A 27,589-nucleotide genomic window follows, 5' to 3' on the forward strand; every position below is an offset into this window, starting at 1 on the left:
CTGAATTATCTCCAGGAGTAGCAGTATAAGTATTGAACAAATCTGTCAAAGCTAAACTGCAACCTCCTGGTCGGAGAGTTTACTAGCCACTGCCGAATCAACTATAACATGGCGGAGATTCTGCGTACTGACTAGTTTGTGTATGATAGTTGTGAATTCAATTAAGGAATTGCGTATCATCTGATACGTAGTTCTCCAGTTTTAGCGCAACTGCGATTACGAGTGTTTTATTAACACCTATTAAATAACTCTAATTTAAAAATCCTGAATCTTCAAGACAGTCTACTATTCTTTGCCCATTGTGGTAAGGAGCTATAGACTCATAACAAAGTTAAACAGGAAGAAAGCATTATCTTGACATTTACCTTGATGCGATTCGAAAGCCGCAGGAACACACTTTCCGGCTGGCCTTTCTGAGCGACTGGGGCGCCCGGCGATGGTGTGGTCGTGCTGGTAGTGGTAATTGTCGGAATACTTCCCGATCCAGCGCTTAAACCATCCATCTGTTGATCCAGCAATAGGTTATCGAGCTCTTCCATGCTGGAACCGCTATTCTGCTGGTCCAACAGTCCAGAATCGTCTCTTTCCTGGGTAGAATCCACTACAGGAACGGTCGTGGTGGTTGATGTCGTAGGAATGGTTGCAGACGGTTCCTCTGTATGTTTTGCGGTAACGGAATCGGTGTCTTGTGGAACACCAACGTTGAACATGTTAACATCATCCAGTGAAGGTGATGGCTGTTGTTCTGGATTCGGCGGAGACGGACTGCTTGGTTCTACCGTAACCGGAGCCGTTACAGATGGTATAACGGTTAAGGTCGGTTGATCATCCGTGTCATTTTGGGGTTCATCTTTGTCAGATTGAGTCGTCGAAGGCGGCTCAGTAGACGTTGGTCTTTCAGGCTTCTTAACAGAAGTGTCTGCAAATTTCATGCGAGTTTCAATCATTCCTCGTTCATACGCCTGCAGATTACAAAAACTAGCTAACACATCCGCTGGCAACCAGCTCAATATACTCCGTTCAATGTTATAACTCCCGCTCACTTGTTCACGCTTCAGATTAAATCCTAGGAAATTGGCACATAGCAAATGCTGAGATTCGTCGAATGACGTACTGATTGATTTGATACTTAGTAGACTAGTTAATAGATTGTATTTGCAATTCAGCGTCCGCTCCAGTCGGTTCCGGAGCTCCGGTGGACAACTAACACACAGTGGCTGAAAAGCCAGCGAAAAGCAATACAAAGGATGCTGGGGCGCAACGACACCGATACTACCTAATTGGTTATCACCGATGCTTCCGTTAATGGATTCGGTTTCATTTCGCAAGCTGTCGTTTTCGTTCGTTTTCCCCAAGGCTTCAGCCGCCTTTTTAACAATGTTCATGACAGCTTCACCTGCCGATTTAAGAATATTGGCTTTTTTATTCTTGGTAGGGTCTCCGCCGTCCATGTTTTCCTCACTGCCCAGAATCTCTTCTATCAGATTCAAGCCTTCAATGGTGAGTTCAACGTCATCATCCTCCTCCCCATCCTCCGCCAGGGAAGGTGTGTTATCCGTTTCGAATGCTTCGAATTCAGACGTTCCGTAGACTCGAAACAACGAAACCGGGCAGTAATGTTCCGAGTTGTAATGCGAGTGGATTTCAACTCGCACAAATTTCCCAAACAGGTGGGGATGCAGATTGAAACTCTGAACGTCTCGTTCGTCCTTGGCTGTAAACTGACCAACGTTTGACCAGTCTCTGGTGGGAAACCGGTTGCTAACTGAGACTGAGAACTCCTTCGGCGATGACGAAAACAGTTCGAAATTAGCCAACTCGACCCGTTCCGCTTGAACAGGTTCACAGAGTTCCACCACAAACCAAATCTTGCTTGTGCAAGGGTTCAACAGATATTCGTCCTTGTGGGACGTCAGTACCGATCCGGTACTTTGAGCTTCTGGATTGGAAGCAATAATCTTCGCTCCACAATCCGGAGCGGCGTAATTCTTTGCTCGTAATTTCAACGGTGGCATCTTGTTGCCAGGTGGTTTCGAGTTGCGCTTCATCGCTGAGGCATTCACATTTTCGCCATGTTTCTTCTCCGCTTCGGCCATCTGTTTTTGGGCCCACTCGGAGAACACGGGCATTGGGTTTTCCTCAGCACTCCCCGCATGCTGCGGATCAAACGTTACATTTGGTATAACTTGTTGCACAACTTCCGGCTGTTCCTCCTTTCCAATCTCACCTCCTCCGGTATCCTGTATTTTTTCTTCCGGCGAAGCCGCTTGCTCTGGAGCCGCCTGTACTTCCGTGGCATCCTCGGGAAGCTCTTCTTCCTGCGGTTGCTGCTGATCGAGTGTGGCCTGCTGCTCCTCAGGCTCATCGACAGGGCTGTTGATCAGTTGATGACTGATATTTTTCAGCGTCGCTTCAATATTTTCCTCCAACCTGGACTCGATGTTGAGCTCGCTGGCCTGCTGGTCCACCAGCGTTATCACCGAAGGCGTTCCAGGAATGTCTTGTAATCTGTAAATGAGAAGAGGAGAAGACGTCCGATAAGTAACAAGATAAAACAACATTCCATGTACATCATACACGACCCTGAGAAAGTAAAACCAAAAGATCTTCGAGAACAGCATTACTATCGATGAGGTACCTAAGCTTCTCCCTCTTAGAGTATGAACTACTGCCAAGTCCATCGAAAGGAAGTATGACAATGAGAACTAACTATCATTAAGCAAATCGAACTGTCCCCACACATCTTCCATGGAAGTCTATACCGTTATCGATCAATGCAAGTGTCTTGAATTTCAAATGGTGTTGCTCCCGACGACAGATCACTGTTCTAAGAACATGCGAAACGAAACGCATGCACGCACATCGGTCACTAAAGCACAATGTCCACCCAACATAGGAATCCAGTTACTTTAGATGACTATTTGGTTTGCACGTGATTCCAACTGAGCACCTCCAAAGCTAGATAGACTTGTCAGCTTTACCGGTTTGTCATGCGTGAATGAACCTCTGGACCACGCGAGTGTCCACACTCAAGAAATATTTCTTCCTTGTCCGGTTGTGACGCTAGGACATGTGCGACATCAGTGTAACGTTGTGCAACCACACGTGATCTCCCCCTCAGTGGTATACACGTTCTGGAAAAGAGAAACTTCTTAGAACGGTTGCGTGCGCTTAACAGGTGTCTTGTTACCCCCGGTAAGAAAACAAAATTGTATACGGAAAAGGGGTACAATTGAATTGTAACGGTTTGCTGAACTTGCTCAATGACAATTGTTTCTTGGTTTGGATTACCTTCCGAAAAGAATGTTGTTTGTCGTTCTAGTGAGCTGTTTTCGAACGAAAAGCCCTTTTTTCAGAAGCTTGTTTTAACAATTCACAATTCAGAATCGAAGGTCACTGGTATTTTACCAGACTTAAAGCAACTAATGAATACATGTTTTAGTCCTGTGTTCTACTTATGTTTTATTTGATCCAAAATAGGCAAAATCTACTATTTAAACTTTATACCCGACACCTTGCTCTAGTATTTCCGGAGCTTTCCTTAAGGTATTACTTCGAGAATTCTTTCACGGATTTACCAAGGAACTCCTAAAATATTTTTGCTTAGGATACACCCAAAAAAATATTAGGAAATTTTTGTTAGAGTACTCCAAGGATTTCTCCACATTCTTCCAGAAAATGCTCAATCAGATCCTTAATGAAACTCATGAGCATGACTGCATCCAGTTATTTTTTATAGATTTCTTTAGAGATTATAATTCAGGATACTTCAAATTCAACCAATGATTTTTTTTTTCTAAAATTACTTCACGAATTCCTCCGGAGATTCTTGTAGAGATTTATCCGAAGAACTATCAAGAAATGTTTTCATGAAAGTATTATCATAGTATAGACTGACTGTACATGTCAATGGTTGCTACTCCATGATTGATCGGAACTGGTAAGAATTGCACTTCGATCCAAATGAATAAAGGATGGGAGTTTCCGCTTACTCTCGAAGTGCAAGTTTTAGCAGCTCTCATATTATTGATCAATAACGGCGCCAGCTAAGTCCTTACAGTCAGTTAGGATGGGGAAGGAATGTTAGTGTGTAGTGATTCTTCTGGAGACCGAGAATACCTCTACATTTCCACAATGACCACGGAAGGGTGGCGAGAGGAAGGGAAAGATCTGGGAGTCACCTCTGGTCGGTGATGCGATCCATGGATGGGGAGGAAAAATCCGACTCTTACTTAATTTTTAACTCGTAGTGAAAATATTGTGGTAGATATTGGTAGAAGATGAAAAATCTACGTCTACATTAATAATGCCGAACTATTCAAAGGTTAAAAAAGAAAGGTATATGCATATTAAAACTATGAAAACGAATAAAAGTTTATGTCGACCGTTGTAGTGACGAACAATCCATAGTTTGATATAAAATTAAGTAACGTTGTCAGGATAAAATTGCTCACCAATGAGCAATCCATTCTCGGCTGAACACGAATATCTCTTCGCACTCTCACTACCCGAACCGAACACACAGGAGCATGCAACGCAATCGAAAGACCAAACACTACTCTCAAGAATTGTTTTTTTTTTTCGAAAGTTGGAGTCCAACATACAATAAATGTTTTTGGGCGGTTTTAATTTATTGAATTTATTTATTCATTATTACTGAATTCAAAGATATGTCGAAGAAATATTCTGTTGTAAAAAATCGCATTATAAAAGAAAATGCCTGTTTAATAACCTGTATTTATAACTACTAAAGCTGAGTATCAGGCTCGGTTCCGGTAGGAACGTAACGTCAGGAAAATGAAGAATAATAAGAAGAAGAGTATACGTAACTATTTTTATTGGTAGCCTCTAAATTCGACATGCTGAGTGCTATCAAGGTGAAAAATTCATTCTTCTACTTAAAATCAAGATGGCGTCAAATTCCAAGGTGGCCGCCAGATTTTATCACTCAAAATAATATTCTTATTCTTCACTCGACTCGAATAAAACTCAACGGTTGAAAACTTGTTTCTTTGTTGTACAAAAAATTGATTGCACTCGCCATATACGTCAAAATAGTAGAACATGATTTATAAAATCGTTCATATCATAGGGTAAATACCTTTGCTCACCTAGTTTTTGTAGCCTATCTTACGCAATTTTTCCTCAGCTTTCTGATGGTGATCTCAGAATTCAAAACTAGCGGTGCGCTAATGGTGAAAAAACGATTTTTCTAACAAAAATGGCCGCCAAAATTTTTTTAAGTTTAAATGAAAGCTTAACCCTTTCTCTATACGACGCCACTAAGTTTGCTATGTGTTCCAAGCGAAATATGAGACATATCACGTGAAGAAATACCCAAGATTTATCAAAAATGGGCTTTTTTGCAAACTCTTCAGCTAGCTGGCGTACGAGGGGTCCAATTGGAAATCTAACGATGGGTGCCGATAGCGGCTTGGTTTCAGCGAGAATTGCTCTCAGCTTAGTATTTTTATGAACACTTTCACAATTATCAACTGAAAGCTTGAGAAATTTGTGTATGAATTATGCAATGCAATGGCTAGAAGAATTGCTGGAAAAATCGACATAGGAACATATGTAGGATTCAATCATACAAAAACTCCTAAATTGCTACTACATTTCTTGGAGTTACCCCTGGCAAAATTTCTAGAGATATTCGTGGAGGATTTTTGAAGGAATGCTTGAGGAATTATTGGAAGAATTAATGAAAACATTCGCGTTCGAACTTCTGGAGGAATTTTCGTAGGATTTCCAGGTAAAATCCATAAACTATTTTCCTCAAATACCATGAAACAAAGTTTTGATGATTTTTCTGAAAGAATCCCTATAGAATTCTTTGGAAGATCTCTTGTAGAACCCCTGAAGAAATACTTAAGGAAATCCTAAGAGAATCCCTGATGAAATGATGGAGCAAACGCTGTGCAAATTTCTGGAGATTTTAGCGTAGGACTGGTGAAGGATTTCATGAAGCAATTCTAGAGAAATAAATCAAACACAATTCTGAAAACCCGTTGGAGAAATTTCTGGATAAATACTTTGGAAAATAGCTGAGGGAATTTGGAAATATCCCTGATGGATTCTCTGAATGCATTCGCGTTGAAATCTTTGGAGTCTGCATAGAAATTACACAAGGAATCTAAATACCCTTTCTTCTTTTTCTTGGCATTACGTCCTCACAGGGACAGAGCCTGCCTTTCAGCATTCTTATGAGCACTTCCGCAGTTATTAACTGAGAGCTTTCTTTGCCAAAGTTGCCATTTTCGCATTCGTATATCGTGTAGCAAGTACGATGATACTCTATGCCCAGGGAAATTTCCATTACGAAAGGATCCTGGACCAACCGGGAATCGAACCCAGACACCTTCAGCGTGGCTTTGATTTGTAGCGGCGGACTCTAACCACTCGGTTAAGGAAGGCCCCTTTAGATACTACTACTTTCTAAAAGAAATAAGAAAAGAATTTCGTCAACGATGACAACTAAACTTTATAATTTATACAAAAAAAAAATTCTCACATAATCTATTTAGGGATTATTCCAGGGACATCTCCAAGGAATTTTCAATGTTTTTTTTTAGAAATTATTAAAGACATCCTTGAAAAATATGATCGAGGGATTCCTAGAAGAGTTCTTTATAGATTTCCTGAAATAAAATATTGGAGCAATTCCCAAGTTAAACTATAGGTGAACTCACGAAGTAATTCATATGAAAATGGCTGGAGATACAAATGAAATTTACGGAATATGAACTTCTCAAGAATTTTTTACGTGGGGTTCCCAGAAAAATCATAACGATTCTCTTCAAAATCTCTGGAATAAACCTATGGAGATTTTCTAGGAAGAAGTCCCGTAGGAATCTTTGAAGTCTGTGAGAGTAACTACTGGAAAGATCGGTGGAAAAAATCCTGGAATAGAATTTAGGAAAATGTTCAGAGCAATCCCTGTGGAATCAGTGGAATCAGAATTCGATGCAAGAAGAAGGAAAATAGTGACTTCAGAAACCATTTTGGTTAAAAAGGAGACTCTGAAAGACTTTTATAAAAATCAGATACTTTTCAGTGACTTGCATTAAAATGTTTCTGAAAAGAGACCTGCTACCGGCCTTGCCATTACGAAAAGATCTTCGACCGGTGGAATTCAAACCCTCAACATAATCTTGCTGAATAGCTGCGCTCATGACGGCTATTTGAGCCCTTGCAGATATAGAACACAAAATCAGAGTAGATATCACGACCAGTAGTATACGTCACTCAAGGTACGCATAAAATCTTTTTTTTATATTATGATTATGTTTACTTCAATACCGAAATATAGAATTACAGGATGTGAAGTGTATTTGATTTAAAAAGTTAATATCGGAATTAATTTCAATCATTATTCGCAAATCTGCCATGACATTGAATGCTAAATGCCAACTCCGAAATATCTGCTAAACTGTTGAATCAATAAATCATCTGCACTCTAATCAAATTTCCGGTGAGCAGAGCAACAACACATTGCTTAAAAGTGTTCAATGAATCATCAACGTGAAGCTTTTGTATCTAATAAATGTAAATGTTTCGAAACTTAAAATGTTTAGGATATCTACTAAAATTTGTTTTTATTTTTTATTTAGCAAGGAAGGAAGCAGGAGCAAAGATTAAATTCATTCTAGACGAAAATAAGGCAAGTCACACAATTACACGTCATTGGATGCTGCAACAAGTGTTTAGTTCAAACATGTATGTTTTTCGCATTCTTTTTGCTTCATTTGAAATCACACTTCTTGCACAAGTGTAAATATATGACACCTACACAAATATTCTTCTAAACAGATATCAGCAAATATATGTACATTATTGCGCTCAATTCATAGTTGGATTTTTTAAGATAATAAATTTCGAATCCGTAGTCCGCGATACTCACCCATCATTGTACATGCTGGAAATGGCCAGTATCTGCGATACGAGCAGAACCCAACAGAAGGCCAACAGGACCGTCAGCTTCTTCATCTTCCTGGCCCGATCGAGCAGCAGGTTCAACAATTTCGTATACAAGCACCACTCAGCGTAGAAAAACAACACCAGATAGACGTTGATCATGTACATTGGCTTTTCAGTCGCACAGTGGGAATGGATTTTTGAAGGAACTTTCTGCTCTTAGTTGTAATATCACATCTAGAATTGGAATTGTGTGTTCTGATGTCCATATTTCGCGTTCACAACACTTGTTCTACCTGCGATCAACGATGATCGTCACAATTGAATCCTTTTGCATTGTATGTGAAAATTTTCACATTGATATAGTTTTGATAACGCATCATTGCTAAAATATTTTCTTCTGGAGCAAACAACCGGTATAAAGAGGTCACCGTTGCGAAATTAACACTCCACTTCTGTTCACACTGCCTTCTGTAACACGCGTCTAGCAAGTAGGATGTTAGCGAATCGACTGATAAAAAAAGAGAATGTCACTATGGCATTCACGAGCAGATATAGATGGTAAAGCAGGATGATCGAGACGATAGGGTGGTGCCATAACGAACGATATGCGCGAATTTTTCGTGATAGAAATATTATCATGCCTTAGGAAAAGTATAACCATCACTAGTTCATCCAATCAAAGAATGATCAGGAGTAGCACTTAAAAATCAGTTTTTGAAATTTTTATTGGCATTTTTTAGTGCTTGTTTTTTTTTTCGTTGACGTTTTTTAAATTTTTAAGCGTTTTCATTTTTTTTATTGTGAAATTTAATTTAGTTTTAGTGCTAAATCTAATTGTTAGTGCTAATTTTAAATTTTCTATTGTTTATTTACGTATTTATAGGAATATTCATTGATTTCTATTGCTAGTTTCCAATTTATTGCTAATTTTTATTGATGTACCGGTATAAAATTTTAATTTTTAGAGTTTTTTGATTTTTTTATTGCAATTAATTTGTTGGTTACAGAGTGTTAGCCTTCTTTAAATGCTTGTTAATTTGGCTGCCATTTTTCGTTCACTGACGTCGGTGTTGTTCATTGGTTCAGAAGCGTAACGGTCCTGTGTATGTTTGCGTAGGCGTAAAACGCGGAACTGTGGTACGCAAAAGTGTCGTCGACGTTGACGTGGAAATGTGACACTGGAAACGAGCGCGAGTCGCAGTAATAGGACGTGTGCAACACAATGAGCGCAATAATACATAATGTTCTTATCGGGTTGACCATAGAAGTTGATGGTTTTATACGGTGAAGTTGACTGATACTTTGTTTAGAATTCAATCAGCTTGCGCATTGAATTTGCCATAAATAAACTCATATATTAACTAGCGGTGTGATAAAGTAATGATCGATCTTGTAATTTGAGTTAACGCATTCTTCTAGAACCAAATCAAAAGATAAACATTGCTATACAGTTCGTTTAAAACGTGTATCCTTGTACGACATTATTGTAAAGTGACTTATGGTCATTTACAGGCTATGTCATTTAAACTGCAACTACATATTTTATGAACTTTAATTATATGCAATACAGTATAAGATTGTGATACCACGTAACATATAGCACAAATTTACATAATTTCAAACATATGACTTCATTATGTTGTGTCTATTCATGTTTACATCACATACATGAAGTTTACATGACTTATAATCTTCATTATTTTAACAGTGTGCATGCACTACTCGCCAACAGTATAGAATCGCTTTACCGAGTATTGCAACAATTGATTTGAACATTATAATCCCCTTAAAAAGTTTAGAATCATCAGTAGGCACAGTGATTATAAACGTTTCAGGTAGTGTTGCGAAACTCGATGATGCACCCTATGTCTGAACCAAGAGATTTGAAAAATATTCCATCGGTAAAAAATAGTTTTTTTTTCACTTTTTAGTAGTTTTTGTGATCTATTTCTGCATATAAAAAATTTCACCGTTAGAAATAGTTTAGAACCTTCAGATTATGAAAATATGGACCTAATAATGATCTCTGGCGATAAAATATCCGATGTACATTTGATGTTTATAAAATCCTGGTTCATGTATAGCGTATGATGTGATTTCATACTTTCGGAGGGGTAGTGTATATCGAACCGGTTTACTTTATGCATTTTGGTTAGTTTTTCTGACCATATCATTCACCAAGTCTAACCCAATATTTAGTTAGAAAATTACTGAGCTTGATACGGTTACTAAAATATGCAATATCTATCGTGTAGTAGATGCGAGTAACTGATACTAAAGAAGGCTACAAGTGGTAGTCAAAATCCGCGTATCTGTCAAAGATAAGCAATTAGGGCGGAATAAAAAGGTACAAGGTACTTAAATCTACATTCTTGATTCTCTATTGAAATTCTGCTCACAGAATTCGTCAGAGGATTCGAAAATGTATCTATATAAAAGAATATCTATCGGTTGTCGTTAGAGGCAGTGTTGGGAAAATCTTGCTGAACTTTACTAAAGTACCTATGAAACAATGAGAGATTCTCTCCTCTCACGCTCTCTCCCGATTATAACAGTGCAACAGTGTAATGCTTTTGGAAGTTTTTCACTATAGATCGAAAGACAATGTCTTTGGCTAGCGTTCCATACCAAAAACGTAATAGAAGAGGTTAATGTGGATCAATTATTTATTAAAAAGGAAGTAAACAAAGAGAGCCTCTCAATGTTAGATAGATCATTTTGAAAAATTACGCAAGAAATCTCCAATTCTCATATCTAACGTTTAAAATTTTTTACGCTTCAGTTTTTATTTATTTATTTATTACCATTATTAAGCAGATCTCAAACGAGTTTTTTATCGTTCTTGTTTCTCGCTCAATTACAGACATTCGATTATGAGTCCACCAAATCAGCCTACGGATAGAATGATGTCTACTCAAAGTTTCCTTTTTTCAAAACTGTCCAGATCAATTTCTCAAGAAGACTTTTTCCTGCAACTCCTAGAAGGAAGAAACTGTTTACCTTCGACAATTACTCTAAAAGTAATTTAAGAGAATTATTTTGTATTAGTAAAGAAATACTGGAAAAGTTTTTGAAGACCAAAAATTTAATGATGATATCTTGAGCTTCTTTGGACACCTTCAGCAAGGCTTTGCTTGATAGCGAAAGTAACGTAGAGTAAGGAATTCAAGGAATCAAAAGCTCACACAGAATTGAAGAATCTGATAAGAATCTTGCTTGAGTTTGAGCTTGAGCTTGATTGGCCGCCCGTGGATGCACTCCAGTATCGCCAGATCAGCTGCACTTACACAAGGAACCAACCGAATGACTGCTTGGGACTAACAGGCATCATCAGTGTATAAGTGCTGGTGATCTTCTATTTTTAGGCAACAATGGCACCTGCCACGTCAGAATGCAGACCAATGAGGGGAAGGGGGAGGAATTGATGATGCATTGAACTGACTCCCACGTAGACCGTATATTCCACTGCATCCACGTCAGTTCATGCGGGAGTGTATGGATTGGGGGAAAGGCATGGCAGAGAGGTTTGCTTTTGTGGTTAGCAGACTGCCTATGTATCAGGCGTAAGAAAGGCGTGCGCGTGGAAGTAGGAAGCGTTAGGGAAACGGTTTCTTGTCCGTCTCTGGTTCTAGCGTTTGCTATGAACGAATAGTTTGAGTGTGATATATTTAGAATGGAAGATAGAAGCAAGTGAGAGATATACAACTACAAAGTACGAGGAAAGGGGCGGGCCTGGGATTGAACCCAAGACCTTCTGCATACGAAGCAGAAGCGGTAGCCATCAGACCACCAACCCCGTCCGAAGAATCTGATAAGAATCTTGTGGAGTTACTTGAGGAACTAAAAAAAAATTAAAACAAAAGAAAATATTCAGAAAGCTTTTACACATGTTTTTAGAACCACTCTTACAAAAATTAGAACAGATTTTTTTTAGCAATTTTTGAAAATCCTTGAATTATTAAAACTCATCAAAGAAATGTTCTCTTTACTGTCCGTGTTCGCGTGGTCGACGTAACCACCAACACTATCATTGCTGGAAAAATGCCTTTTTGTATTTCCAGCTGCATTCTTGAATCTAACAACAATTTCGGTCAAATGATATTTAAATTTTTAAATTTTGATTTAAATTTTTAAATAGCGGTTGAAATTTTTGATTAATTTCTTATTTTTATCGTCTGCAGACGCCACTTCATCCGACCAATGAGTTTGATGAACATTAGGCAAACCGAGTGGTTCTTGGGATAGGTCTAATGCTCATGTGCTCATGCCAATCCGTTTTCCTCTTAAAATTCAAATATTTTTTGAAACAAATGTGTGCTGTTTGCATGAATGCATTATTGGATAAAGAATGCATAGCAACGACAAAAAAGTATGTTGATCATATTGGTGCTTTCGTCGACTATGCAAACTATCTCGGGGATGGGATTCGATCCCAGATCCTAGACGTGAAAGGCGTGTGTTCTAAATACTACACCAGGTCCGTCCCCCACCCGAGGAAATGTGTTTGAAGATATTCTAAATGAAATTCTGTGAAATAGTTCACAGAAAACTCTTTAAAATATCAAATAACAGGAGATATTCGTACACACTTAGAAATCTTGTAATCTTGTAAATTTACATCATAGATGCCGTAATATATAACATTAAAGCACGTGAAATGACGTAAATTTAAGGTACAAATGGCGTGATTTTCTGTCACATTGAATTAATATTGTTTGAATCACACAACTTTTCCAATACATTGAACATAATTCTACAAGAATGACGTATATTTTAATTGCCAATACCATCAAATTAAACGTCGTTTAATTTTTTAATTCCAGCTGGACCAATTGTTTTTTATGCTTTCAAGAAAACGAACTCCAAGCATTCTGAATAACAAAATATTTACCTTATTTGCTGTAATATGGAAACTTATCTATTTGATGCAACATCTGTTTAAAAATAGCACCATAGAATAAAAAAATAATGGACTCCTCAGCATATTTTTACAAAACCAAAATATCGTCTAGTCCGATCTGTCTGAGCACCGACCAAATTTACGTCATGTGTAGTTTTTTTTTTCTTAGTGTGTAGGCAGAGCCGCAGCGTTGCTTCATGGCGCCCTTAGCAAACGTCCATATTTGCGCTGCTAGTCAGTGGCAAGCTCAAATTATTTCATTGTTTTATATTTCATGTAACATTTTTTCGTACAACCTTCAATAAAAATTATAATTGAAATTCAATAGCCACTTCAGTGTGAATTCATCATTTGAACCCTGATTTTTTTAGATTGTTGATCTCCAGTATCAATAGAAATCAACAGTTGATCCCGTCGATAAAATTCTCATCAAAAATTTATTTATCTAAGAAAAATGAAGGACTTCAAATTGAAATGCATGCATTTATAGAAATGATCTTTATAATATATTTTTTTTTTGAGTTTTTTTTTAGCTTGTCAAAATTATTCACTCTTATTCCATATTTTTTGTAAAGTCAAATAATTGTCAGTAAGCGTAAAATATTCAGAGCGAAAAGATAAATCCAAAGATATGTCCAGGATTGCTTGGTGTTACTTTTTGCATTTTTGGGAGCTTGGTCAATGTCGTCATGAACGATTTTCTATAATATAATACTCCAGTAATACTCCATATAGTACATTACATATATTAATCAGGCCTGCAAAAACCTTTCAGAGCAAACAGAAAATCCTGTTTATAATTCTGTGGTATCCTGCAATGCTTCCAATATTTTGTGAGAATCTTTCTTAAGATAATTTATATATTTTGCCCCAGAGAACTGCACCAAATTTAAGATAAAATTTCTTCCCAGAATTCTCTTCCAGGGTTGTACTGAAGAATTTATGAATATTTTCAATTAGTTTTGTTAGAATCTAGCCAGTAAAGTTGGGCGAAAATTGTAGTAACGCAAAAACTTTTCTCCTGTTTTAATGGAAATGCAATTTTGCTTATTGAAATGTTTGTAAGGCCCGGGAAGCGTTCGTTGTAATGCTTTTAATCTAATCATATAATAAATAATCCTTGTCAAATCGATTCATCGAATCAAATCGAGAAGTACAAATTACATTTATGTATATAATAATTATGAAAGCTTTAATCGCCCTTCCAATAGCCATATTACATTTATTAAAAAGCTATTTGCAACAGCCGCTATTGAAACTCTCAAGTAGTTTGCTCAGAATCTAGCTGCTTTTTTTTTAACCTTCGGGCTGTCGCGCTGTTGTACTTTGTGATTTATATGCTATCATTTTGCAACAAAGATATCTATCGACAACAAACCAAAATGTATTCCTCAAGAATCTTCTTAAGAATAATACTCGATGGTTTTTATTTACAGTATGACCCTTTATAATGCGGTAAAATCAACAAATGTACATGAAAGTCGCCCAGATAGCCGTAGCGGTAAACGCGCAGCTATTCAGCAAGACCAAGCTGAGGGTCGTGGGTTCGAATCCCACCGGTCGAGGATCTTTTCGGGTTGGAAATTTTCTCGACTTCCCAGGGCATAGAGTATCTTCGTACCTGCCACACGATATAAACATGCAAAAATGGTCATTGGCATAGTAAGCTCTCAGTTAATAACTGTGGAAGTGCTCATAAGAACACTAAGCTGAGAAACAGGCTCTGTCCCAGTGGGGACGTGATGCCAGAAAAAAAAACATGAAAGTCGCATAATAATGAACGCACTATATACGGTTCGAGTAAACCACAGTTTGAAATCGGTATATCTCAAAATATTTGAGCTCTTACACGTTGAAAACTTACATCAAATTGATATACAAATTTTGGTCAAATCCAATGTAAGCTTCTTTCGCGACTATATGTTTATAATTCTGAAAAATCCTTGACATTCATAAACTTCATTCTTCATTTTACATACTGTTGAAAACACATTTTACAATGATCCGCGAGAGGTTTCTAGAATCTTAAAGCCTGACGTCTTTTCTATAAGGTTGGTAACCATTGCACAATGGTCGGAAAAAAATGAAGTTTGGCCAAAACTAGTGTTATTGCCTAAATCGATGAAATATGTAAACCTAATATGTTTTTGGCGTTTTTATTGTTTCAGAAGGGATTATTCACATATTACGTAGCATTTTTGAAAAAAGTTTTTTTCATTAAAAATGTTATCAAACTGGGCTGAAAGCACATTTTTTGTTTGTATTTGACCTAGTTTGATCAAAACGTGTATGAACAGTGATGAAAATAAATAAATAAACTTTGTATGAAAAATATCTTCAAAATATATGAAAATATTGAATTATTCAAATAGCTCTAACTTGCAAATCAGCAAATTTCTGCAAAAAATTTAAACGTTTTTTGTAAGATCTAAGGATGCATATTGATGTGCAATATTCGAAATGGCGGCGACATGACGCGACAAGAGTTGTTTTTCATGTTAAAAATCATTAAAATTACTCAAGTGTAATATTGAATAGAATTAAAACTTCAACCAAATATTTTTTTCATCCTCATGCTCGATAAAAGTGTTAAACCATAAGCTTTCAGATAGTGCGTAACTTTGGGAAAATATTGCATTCCTAAATTATAAATTTTGTACTTTATTTTATTGTAACATTTTTCAATTTTTTGACTTCAGCCAGTTTGCCGTCAAAAAAGTCATAGAAATTCAAATTTTAGGTCAATTTCAATTGAGGATCATAATAATATAATACATGAGGTATATTTTAAAATGATAAAAAACATAAAAATCTCAAAAAAAAGTGTCAGGTAGTTTTGGCCGCCCCTTTATATGGAGCCCGACCATTGTGCATTGTTTTTTTTTTTTTTTTTTTTTTTTTTTTTTTTTTTTCTTTTTTTTCGGTAGCGATAGGGGTAGTACTGGCACTCTTAATCTGCCCTATGCTCCTTCCCAGCATTTGCTTTTATAAGCCTCTATTGCGTTCATCACACAGACGTTCCTAAGCAATGTTGCTCAAATGGTCACTGTGTACCCTAGCAGCAATCAGCCCTTACCGTAGTTTTGCAGTCTAGTAGTTCAGACTACTATCAAACTATGATAAGGCCTGAAATGCTACTAGAGTGGTTAAAGTGAAGAACGAAATAGTTTTATTAAAATGTCCTCATTCCCCATTTGATTTCATCACTCACTATCGTCACTTTTATTTTCGACACTATCACGTATTTCACCGATTATCACTCATCAACTTTCGTAATACACTTCAGATATACTTTCCATTATATCACTTTTCACATCACACCATTTTCATATAAATTCATTGTTATTAGCATTTATCATCTGTTAGCATTACTAAGTAATTAAAAGATATTCAATTTAGATGTTTCATTATTTTGTTGCTGTTGAGTCATTACTATTCAAACTACAATTTAGCACTATCACCAAAGTTACAGTAAAACAAAATCATTTCGATCAATTTTTCTGAACTCGCTGTCATTATTAACACTTTTATCATGCATGTTTGAAGAACTAGGCAATAATGTTTATATTCAGAGAAATGATTGCAAAATGTATTATGGCCTTTATTAAATTAGTAGAGTTCACATCATTATACATCATCATTATTATATTTCTAACAAAACTATCAGAATCACTTCCAATTTCATTTTTCATCACCATAGATATTATTATAAACACACCATTAGCACCAACACAATCACTAAATTTAATAACAACAAGTGTCACGCACAGTTCCACCAAACACCCAAATTCTTATGTTGCATTATAAAACGATTGATCACACGTTAGCTTCGAAACTTAACAACCATTACTGATTAGTACAAAGGATGCTACAGCTCGTGGTAAACGAACTGAACCATCAACAACCAGCACTGGTTTATAAGTAACTAATGAGCCCTGGCGGTCCCTCCGTTCGAAGAGGACCTGATAATATGCCGAAACATATTAACAGATCCTCCGCCTGAATGCAGCCGTTTCATGATAAATCATGAACCGTTGGAGGTGTGCCAAAGTATTGGGAAGGTGATATGTTTCACAGACGGGTATTATTATGGTGCACCTTCTACTTTGGCACCGTCAAACCCTGTGATCGTGGCCAGGGTAAGCCCGACCATTGTGCATTGTTCTAATAAAACAATGATGATCCTAATGGTGCTGATGATATTAATTGCAGTTCAGATTCTTTGTATTCTTGATCAATTTCTGAAAAGATCATTAGCGGAATTTTGTAAAGTTAGTTCACAGTTTCATCTTGAGCTTTTTACGGATTATAAGAGCCAGTAATCCGTCTTAACTTTTAGAGGGTTCTAGATAAAAACACAGTGATTCGATAGAATTCCTGGAATCCTTCAAGAAGTTATTAACATGAATTCTAATGTTTGGAAAATTAAATAACGAGACGAATATTCGTCTCAAACCAATTGAAGTTCGGGGATATTCCAATACCATTGTTTATCCTCTCAACAACCATATCGATTATGATCAAGAATCTGATGGCAAAAGAGCATCAAATCGCAAGTCCAATACGCTTTAGTGATGCCTTGTCGTCTTCTCTTAAATTCTAAACATGATTTCGTTTAGAACATTCGACCCAGAATTGTAATTTTTCAATTTATTCATGCTGTTATTTGCACGAGATCCGGAATCGTCTTATTCGTGCAGAACTTCCACTATTTACGAAATGAGTCATGTTCTCAAAACCGTATAACGAGTATTTCAAACGATATCATTCATTACACTAATGAAATAATTCCAAATTGATTTCCATGTAATGGCACATGTTACATGACCTAATCAATTATACTTGCAAGCTATCGAGTAATGAACTCTAATGGTTGCCCTTGTCGTAAATATTGATCAACTAGCTGCTGGTATTGTCGTCGAACCCTTGGGTAAAGTATCAGGGTCATTCTTGTATGTGTCTCATAGTACAGTGACAGCAGGTCAATGCTAGAGTTCAACTGTACAAGAAATAGATACTGGTCTTTTCCATTCCCATGACTTTTGCATGGTTCGCTTAACTCATGGATGAGGAAATGGGAAACCTAACAGTACAACTAGAATTACAGTTTTTTTCCATTGACAACCAGTGGATGTACGTACACGATATTTAATAGTAAATATTGATTTCTTTGAGCAAACAGCAGCGTCACGTATGCATTCCGAGGTCGAACGAACAACGGAATCAAAACAAATAGCGAAAAAACCGCTCGCTAGCTAATATCCACCATTATTAGGTAGGTGGACCTTCCCAATGATGAACTTGTTTGTACGATGATGATCGTCAAAGTTGTCGCCGGTAGCGCGGAACGCGAAAACAAATTAAACTGTAAAGTGGTGTGAGCGTGAGCTATTCAAGTGCAGGCCCAATACACTCAGCGCGATAGGGGCAAATGTAGGGGAAGGGGTGGTAAAATTAATATCTTTAATGTTTTAACTCGTTGCCAATGGAAAAGCGACAAAATATTTTTATCACAGAATAAAAATAAGTATTTTTTCTAAAACAGGCTCGAGTTCAGGGTAACAGAGCTAAACTTTCCCATATATTTCAAACAAAAACTTAAGGGTTTTCCAATAATGACGTCCATCATTTGGAGTCGAGTCTAGTACACGACACTGATGACGGCCTTACAGTTGAGGTAGGAATACGCGTATATGTCAAAGGATACAAACTCTAGTGCAATTAAATGGTATAGTACTAAATTCGGATTTCATTTACTTTTAGGTATTCACCTAAGTTTTATTGTCATTGAAATTTCTGTTATCATTAAAGTTTGTCTGTAATCAGCGCGGTGTTCATTTTACCACCACTTCCCCACATATTCACACAACGACAAAAACAGCGTCCGAACTGCCGACGTTTGTTAATAATTACGTGTCTCAACGACGTGACGACACGACGACGACGCGGCGGCAACCCACTGCTCTGACGTGGGCTCAATCGAGGTTCGCTATTGGACACCACATACCTAATAAAGTGAATTTGAATTAGGTGCGATGCCGAGAAAGTTGCGACGATTCTAATCGAATAAGTAACACTGAGGTCGAATGAGCTCAGTGGGGTTGTTTCTAGATTTGTGTTAAGGAACTATCGCTCAATGTAAATGTAGCAAATTCCTTGTGTCATAGGAAAAAGTACAGAATGGCATTATTCTATGACAATCGATAAATACAAAGTGTGCCTCAATTCAGGACGCATTGTTTCGTTATCCAATGGAACACGATTGATGGAATTACGCATTTTCAGCACAACTTTGAGTCTTTGAATTATTATACCACAGACAGTGGGAAGTTATCGTCTGTGGCTTGAGTACTGCAATTGCAGATAAGTCATAGAAAATTCCTGACACTCATCCAAAGCTGTATATGTAGGTAGATAAGCCTGCATACTTTCGAATCTTGGAATTTCTGGAATCATCGTAGCGCCAGTCACGAAGCTAATCTAATTTACAACTGGCTGATAATGTGCGATTGGTGTTGACATCGATACTGAGAAACCGATAAGTATTGTTCGGCGTTCGCAAATCGTGCTGAAAGACAACAACTTGAAGGTTTGCGCATTTATAATAACAAATAAGTAAAAATCAATTTCAGAAAGTAACAAAAAATAGTTCAATTGGGAAAGAAAGCACTGAGGAACTGCTCATAGAGCAAAAACACTAAACTGAGAAGTAGACTCTGTCCCAATAAGGACGAAACATCAGGAAGAATAAGGTATCGTATGACCCACTCTTCAGCATGATCATGCTGAAAATTCACCAAGGGAAATCTCAAGAATTCATCATGTGTCCTGCTTACGTCGATATTGATTCTTAAGTGATTCGAAAGATAGTCAAGACTTAACCAAAAAAAAATGTAAAGAATGTGAAAAGATAGTACCGAGCGTAAGTCGAATAAGTTGCGAAGATGGACCAAGAATCAGTAGCGTAGCCAGGGGGTGCGGTAGATGCGGTCCGCACCGCGGTTAAAAATTTTCATAGAAGTATAAATTGAGTTTTTTGTTGATATGTAAGGGTCCCTATACCATCCAGTATATTCATTCATATCCAGTATATTTATGGATTCAACAATATATTATTCTGTTAATCATCGAACACCCGGGGGTCCGCTATAACTGGAGTCTGAAAATGTCAGGTTTGGAAACATTTTATTATGAGCCATATCCTGAACCAAACCGAGAAGCACACAATGTTTTATACACTCTCGAAAAGTACCAAAGCACGAACAAAGGTGAAAGGACGCTGCGAAACCGGCAACACGGACTGACAATGCAAAAGCGTATTAGTATAAAATATTACTGTTGGTAGGAGGACAGATTGAAGACAGCGCGATTTAAAATACCAAAATCATTGAAGATGCTATTGAGAATGCTACTACTTTGGTTATCGCGGCAAATGTCTTTTTAACGTAAACGATATCCAAAGCCCATTTTTCCTGTTTTTTTCTTATTGCTACGCCACTAATTCATTGGTTCATAGATTCCTCATCGAAAATCTTCAGGATTTCCTCTAGTGATGCATTTAAAACAATCTTCAGGAATGCGTACAAAGACTCCTCCAGGGATTCCCCCAGGAACTGTTATAAAGATAACTCAAGCGATTATGCCAGGGATTTCCCCAGAAATTGTTATATAGATTACTAAAGCAATTATCATAGGAATTCGTCTTCGAATCTTCAAATTATTTCTTAATATATGCAAGAGAAGTTTCTTCAGAATATGCTACAGAAAATCCTTCGGCATTTCAATAATGAAATTACAACGAAAGTTCTCCCAGATATTCTTACAGCATTTCCTAGAAACATTATTTCAGAAATGTTTGTATTGATTTCTTCAAAAAGACACCGACACGTTAATACTTCCAGTGGGCAGTTTGCCCTTTGAAGGAAGCACCACACTAGATAACGGACTAGCATGCAACGCCCAGTGGCACAGTCGGAAAACATTCCTCACGAAAAGTTTTCCTGCCTGAAGCGGGAATCGAACCCATACTTCTTAGCACAATGCGCCTAAATGCTTGGTGACACTAATCGCACGGCTAACGAAGTCCATCAACCAGTTATTGCTTTGAGGTACCTTGAAAATATTCCTACAGAAATTCTTCCAGGAAAATAAACAAAGTTTTATTCTAGGATTGAAGCTCTCATGTCAATGTTTAGGATATATTTTCAGTCATCGTCAGAGCTAATCCTTCTAAACCCCAAAGACTATCCCATGAATTGCTCCATACATTCTTTCACGGATTCTTCAACAAAATCTATTAGGAATTCTTCCACTATAAGTTCGCCATAAGCTCAACCGGGGTTTCTCCATAAATTTATCCCAAAATGTCTAGTTCTTACAAAGATTCCTTGGATAATTTATGAAATAAATTCTCTATTCAATTCAAAAATTCATTTATGGTTTAAAACCACAAAATGCTACAGAAATTATTCATGTAAACCCTCTAATGTTTCAAAATGTGTGAATAGTGGCTAAATTGAAATGCTGAAGAGACGCAGGAATTCTCAAAAAAAAAAAAAATACCAGAATATGTATTGAATGTTTATTTCTATCTAAATCTGCATATACATTTTTGAGGAAACTTGCGAAAAACTTCTTCCAGTAACACTTGTATTCATTAGGATTTTTACACTTATTGAATTTGTATACTTCAGTTCATAGACGAATAGGTCCATCTGTGACAAGGATAGAAAAATATTAGAAATAAACTAAATTTGCTCATCTTACTAGTGATTTTCAAAAAGTTTGATGAAAAGTTTCCTCCGATTGGAGCGGGAATCGGGAATCACGCCTCGTGACACAATACGCCTAAACGACTAACGCCGCTAACCGCACGGCCGTAAAGCCCACAAATGATATTTTAAAGTGATTTTTCCGTAAACTAGATTATTCTTATTTCCGTTAACTATGTCATTCGTATAAGATTGTCTTTTTCTGTTGGCTTCCGCACAACTTGTATGGAGTAAAACATTGCTAAAAAAAATCTTAAAACTGGTTTTTTTTTCACTTGCTTCCCTTTGCTTCTAACTCTCTTAAATATGTAAATAAATCTAATTCGTTCTAGGTGCCATTGAGAAAGAACCAGAATTTCAGTCACAAGACACATCATTTCGCGACATTGTTGATATTCTGTAGTTTATTTGTGGGTTGAAATTGTTGAAATCATAGTGGGTTACAGGGTACACTTTTCAAATTATTGAACAAAACGACACATTTTGGTAGTTTTCCTAGATACTATGGACACATTTTTGGACTCATGACCCGTTGTGGCCACCTTGTAACTATCTGCCTTCCGGATGCCCTTGACTTTATGAACAATTTCGCCGAAGACTCGAACATTCTATCTCATCCGGTTCACAAGGTAGAATTTATTTCATATGTTTGATTTAATATGCTTACTAGTACCACCTAGCGGCAACAAATGAATGGTTTTCAGATGCATAGACATCCTGAATAACTTAGCTGAAGACTCTGAAGAAGCTGGAGACGATGTTTCTATCTCAACAAGATGCAACAAGTTTAGAATACTGACTAGCACCACCTAGCAGCACAATTTCGAACCAAACTATCTGCATTTCGGATGTCCTTGACCTGCCGAAGACTTGCACTTTCTATCTAATCTGGATCATGAGATAGATGCTCATTTTTATATCGTCAATAGTGCCGTCTAGCGGCAAAATTTAAAACCAAATTGTTTACCTTCCGGATGTCCTTGACTTTCTGAACAACTTTGTCGAAGACTCGGACTTACTGAACTGAAGAGCGAAACTTTCTTTCTTCTAAGTAATTACTAGCACCACCAAGCGGCAAAATTCTAAACCAAATTGGTCGGTGTTTAGTCAGACTTGTAAGTGCCTTTTGGTGGTTTCATGAAAACAAACTCCAACCATTCGAAATAACAAAAAAATTACATTATTTGCTGCTATATTGATACATATCTATTTGATGAATCATCTGTATCAAAATAGCATCGGAAAATCAGAATTGAAGGAGTCGTTGACTTATCATTGCAAGGCCAAAACATTATCTAGTCCGGTCTGTCTGAACACCGACCAATTGTCAGTCTTCCAGATGTCCTTCAATTTTTGAACAACTTTTTAAGTTAGAGCTACATCAATATTTCCTTCTCCTATCCTAAGTTACTGTAAAGATGGGCGTGTCCGGGAATAGCAATATTCATGGTTTTAATATTCTTGTTTGAAATTGGATCAAGGTTCACCCCTAGCCTCGTTCCTGAAGGCAGTCTAGATGTGATTATCAAAAGAAAAACATGAATATTGCTAGTATACAATCTACGAAGAATACCGTAACAACGCTAACACTCACGTTAACTTTGGCGAAGACTCAAACTTTCTATCTCATTCACAAGATAGAACTTGCATAAAATGCTCAATTTTACAAGCTCACTAGCACAACCTAGCGGTAAAATTCTAAACCAAATTGTCCGTCTTCCGGATGTCCTTGACTTTCTGAACAACTTTGCCGAAGACTCGTGCACTCTATCTCATGTAAGTATCATGAATGCTTTGAGGTGATGCTAAACTTGTCTGGGTGATTCCATATACAGATGAGTGTTGCAATACTTTTTCAAGCGAGTCCGTGTTTATGACGGGTAGTGTATAAAATGTACAATAAATGGAAACATATTTCTTGTACGACAAAGTAACAAGTTGCCAATTGCTCGTTCTTTCCCGAGTCGAGTGAAGAGTATCACTAATTTGGAGTGAAAAATTCTAGCGGCGGCCTTGGTTTTAAGCATAAATTTTGTTTTCAGTATGGTCTCATAAGTCGATATCGAGTAACTGAATATCGACTAATGGAGCTATAACTCTCGTGTTCAGTATCATAAGGGCGTAACTGCCGTTATCGATTTCTCTTCATCAATTTTCTCTTTAGCTTATTACTTGGCCGGGCGACTGTTTTCGACAGCTATTTTCGAAAAGGTTGAAAGTATTCAACATTCTTCATCGTACTGTACCGTAAAATGTTTCGTCCTATTAATAAATTATCAAACGATATTTTATCCGGATGAACGAAAACATAACACCACGCTGTCAAGACATATCTGTGCCCTTTTACAAAGAACCAATATTGAGCTTAGTAGTTCCAAAACAATCGATTCAATGTAAGGTGTTCCACAAAACAGCTCGAAGATCTATTATAATCAAAATTGATCGAATGACATTCTCAGAACCGTTTCTACTGGTTTACAAATCTGCACATAAATATTTTACAGTTGGATGAAATTGCTGAAGTGAAGTGAAATTTGCGAAAAAGTTACTTGTTTTCTCAGTGAGAATCGAACTCACGAACCCAATTCGCAAGGCACAAGACTATTCTATACTTGATATTGAGATATGAGAAATATCAAGTTATGCAGAGTTTACTGTAATTCTTAAGAAAACTGAGAATAAATCTAGCATTTCAATGCCAATTTATTTAATTTATTTTTATCTTCTCATAATACATTTCAAAATATACATACAATCACAATGCCGCTTACGTAGTTCCACTAGATTATGACATTGTGTATGTTTCTAAACAACAATCAATGTTTGCATTCATGATTTGCTGAAGTGGTTTTGTCGAATTGTCCATGTCGACAAAATTGAAAACATCCTGATTCGATGACGCCAAACCGACCGAACACAATGTTCTTATCGCTAGCTTGTTATTGCCGCTACTGTGTTTGAACAACCGATTGAAGCGATTCGGCAAAAGTAAGTAATTTCAAGTAAAGAAAATTGGGCTATTTTCAACAGTGGTAGTGGAAGACATTCTTAATCTATAAGTTCTAAAGTGGAATTTACATATCATGAATGTTTGAATGTCTTAATGTTTGCGAAAATAACAAAAATAAACCACCGAATCAAAAGCTGGATGAGTTTGAGAAATGATCGATTTCGCCCGAAATTACGATCAAAAATTGCGCCAAAAAGGAAAGATTTCAAAGAGTAACATTAGGTTGCAGAATCAAGTCATGTACCACTCTCAAATTCGTCAAACAATTAGGGACCCCATCAATCGAATCTTAATACCATGCGATTGACTGACTGACGTAACCGCAACAGCAACCTCTCAAGAGCCTCATCATGCGGTTCAATCTCTAGCAGTCAACAAAAAAACTCAACTCAAGCTCAATAACTAGGTACTCCCTGCGTTTAGAGTTTGAACTCCCTGTGCTTTTCAAAGCCTTTTGAAGAGACTCCTCCGTACGCGTGTCGCTTGCCGGCTGACCGTAATCTGGAACTAGGTCTTCGAACGTTCCAAGCAAAGTGAAAGCATAAAGTTCAGCCAAACTCGTTTCACAGATTCCCGCCTGTTCCCATGCACCACGATGCACGCGTAATAACTTCGTCTGTTTTTTCGAAATGATGCAACGTTAGTCTCAGATCTACCAAATGCCGATGATGACGATGCTGCTGGCGGCGTAACACGATGTTTGATTAATATGAGTGGTGTCGCCGGAGTTTTATCTCACTTCCTTTCGCAATAATAGGGCTGGTAGCGATTAAGTGTCTTGAAATTAGGAACTTGAGATAACTCTTCTGTCAGGTAGTTCTCCCGAATTGTTCCACAAATTTTTTGAGTAAGTCCAAAGTCCTCCAGGAATTTATCCAGTGATTCTTCCATTGATTTTTCTAGGACTTTCTTCGAAATCCTCGTTTGGAGCATTTTTAAGAATTCTCCTGGGAATTCCTCGAAGAATTTTTCCAGGGATGTCTCCAGGGAAAGTCTCTGAAAAAAAGACCGGCAGTGTCAGCCCTGTAATAATCGAACACTTGAAGAGCATCGAATCGATCGACCATCCGGCAGCAGTTGGTCGCTCCGAGACTCTAAAATGACACTAAATTGCAAATTGAACCTGAATGGGTGGCCAACGGACCACGCTTTTACTGCAGCCGGTTAATTAGTTACTGTTACGACACCTGAAATGCAGAAATCAGGTCGACTTTTCTCGTCGGTTTAAGCCGGTTGGATTGGATAGCGCGGTAGGAAATGACCAAATGTGTAGGTTCCCCTTTGCGATTCAATCAGCTAGTGAAACTTTGTCACATTAGATCATTGAAGAAAAGTTGTTGATCTGGATCAATTAGCAAGTTACGTTTAACGGTTTCAAAACACACGCGCGCCGCGCTCAAGAGAATAACTATACGCTTAATATATTAAACAAAAACTGTTTTGCGGAAAGAGAAACATACGGAGAAGCTGCAAAAACAACGAAATTAATTGGTAGGTATTATGCTTCTGCAGAACCAGTTTGGCAAGAGTTTAGTATCGATTTTTCGGCTTATTGAAGTGAAAGGTTGCTACGTGAATTCAGAATAATACGAAATTACACGTTGAGAAGCAAGTAGTTCAAAATTTTGTATCGATTTGGAAAATACTCATGAATTGGAAAGCACTATTTATAATATGTTAACAGAAGTATATTTTATTTGGAAAAAAAACTTTATCATTCCTGATTAGCGTAATTCAAACCCAGAACTGATTGTCTCATAACTCACGATTGAAATGTTTCATGCATGAGTTGTCGATCACGCAACTCAACGGTCAAAAAATCATGGATAAGTTGGCTCACCTGCTTGACTCATTGTCCCGTATTTCCAAAGTGTACTCACACAAAGCAAAGATTTTTTGTCAGCCTGTTAGAACTATAGTAATCCTTTCTAACGTAAACAAAAACATTCGGTTATCAAGATTTTACGGGCTTTATAAAAGAATCATTTAAGGCGTCTTCAGTGTGATTGAGTTTTCAAGCATGAGATTTTCCGAAGCAAATCTCTCTCTCTCGCAGGAGAGCTCTTTGATTGAGATTTAGGTACGAGTCTGTCAACACTGTTCGACTGCGATTGCTGAAAGTATGTCTAGTCAATATTGGTGGGGATTTTAACGCTCATGGATAGTTATCAGGAGAATATAGCAATAACGTTCATATTTTGAGAAGAGTTCAAATTGCTGTAGCGCCGTATGATTCTCAAGAGGATTTTTGGTAAATTTCTGAGAAATTATGACAAAACTTCGGTTTTCTGTTCGATTTTATCACGGCACAATAATGGTATGAAGTTCATACGTTTTACATTGCAAATAACCCTAAACAACCAACAAAAAAAAACTTCAGAAAACAATGTTTAAAAAATGAAACTTTATGAAAAAATACAGTGAAACCTCCACAAGTCGATGTTCCATGACTCGATATCGACTCATGGAACCATACTGAAAACAAAATTTCATGATTACTATGATGGTTCTCTCAAACAGCTTTCCAAGGCATTTGTTTCTACGACTCGATATTTCCATGAGTCGATGGTCCGTTCAGATATCGACTCATGGAGGTTTCACTGTAATCAGATTTTTTTAAAGAGTCTGTATTAACTCCTATAAAACATCAGCTTAAAATTTAAAGCTCCTAAAAAATTACTGAAAAAGGTTGGTTTGGTTTGACTTTATTAACGAGATTTTTAGCCCTGGGCTAGTTCATCTCGGGACCATCGGCTTTACTTCCCTTCCGAAGGAAGTCGTCACTATAACTTTTTACGTCATAAGTGACTATGTCGGGGATGAAATGCAAAATGAGTCCTAGAACGAATTACAAAACATTTTGAGACTCTGGTAGACAATATCGGTAAGTGCCAATCTTTAGGAATCTCTGGGATAATAATCCCATAATTCCAGGAGCAGGCATTGCAGAATTCGTTTTAAATTGATTTTCAAGCATGCGAAGAAAAA

The 27,589-nt window shown here is 37.2% G+C and overlaps 1 protein-coding gene across 9 annotated transcripts in view; it reads right to left on the bottom strand.

Annotated features, from left to right (window-relative positions):
- Positions 1-27,589, bottom strand: part of LOC5573936 (SUN domain-containing ossification factor) — an 82,929-nt gene that overhangs the window by 11,559 nt on the left and 43,781 nt on the right. For 4 of the 9 annotated variants that reach the window (XM_021847688.1, XM_021847687.1, XM_021847685.1 and 1 more), the window contains exons 2-3: positions 7,904-8,428; positions 366-2,508 (exon numbers count right to left, since the gene is read on the bottom strand). In XM_021847688.1, coding sequence (XP_021703380.1) covers positions 366-2,508; positions 7,904-8,085 — 2,325 coding nt within the window. In that variant the 5' untranslated portion in view covers positions 8,086-8,428. The remainder of the gene's footprint in view (positions 1-365; positions 2,509-7,903; positions 8,429-27,589) is intronic. The other 5 variants (XM_021847692.1, XM_021847691.1, XM_021847690.1 and 2 more) reach the window with 3 other exon arrangements.

The sequence above is a fragment of the Aedes aegypti genome, chromosome 2 (assembly GCF_002204515.2).
Source record: "Aedes aegypti strain LVP_AGWG chromosome 2, AaegL5.0 Primary Assembly, whole genome shotgun sequence".
Taxonomy (NCBI): domain Eukaryota; kingdom Metazoa; phylum Arthropoda; class Insecta; order Diptera; family Culicidae; genus Aedes; species Aedes aegypti.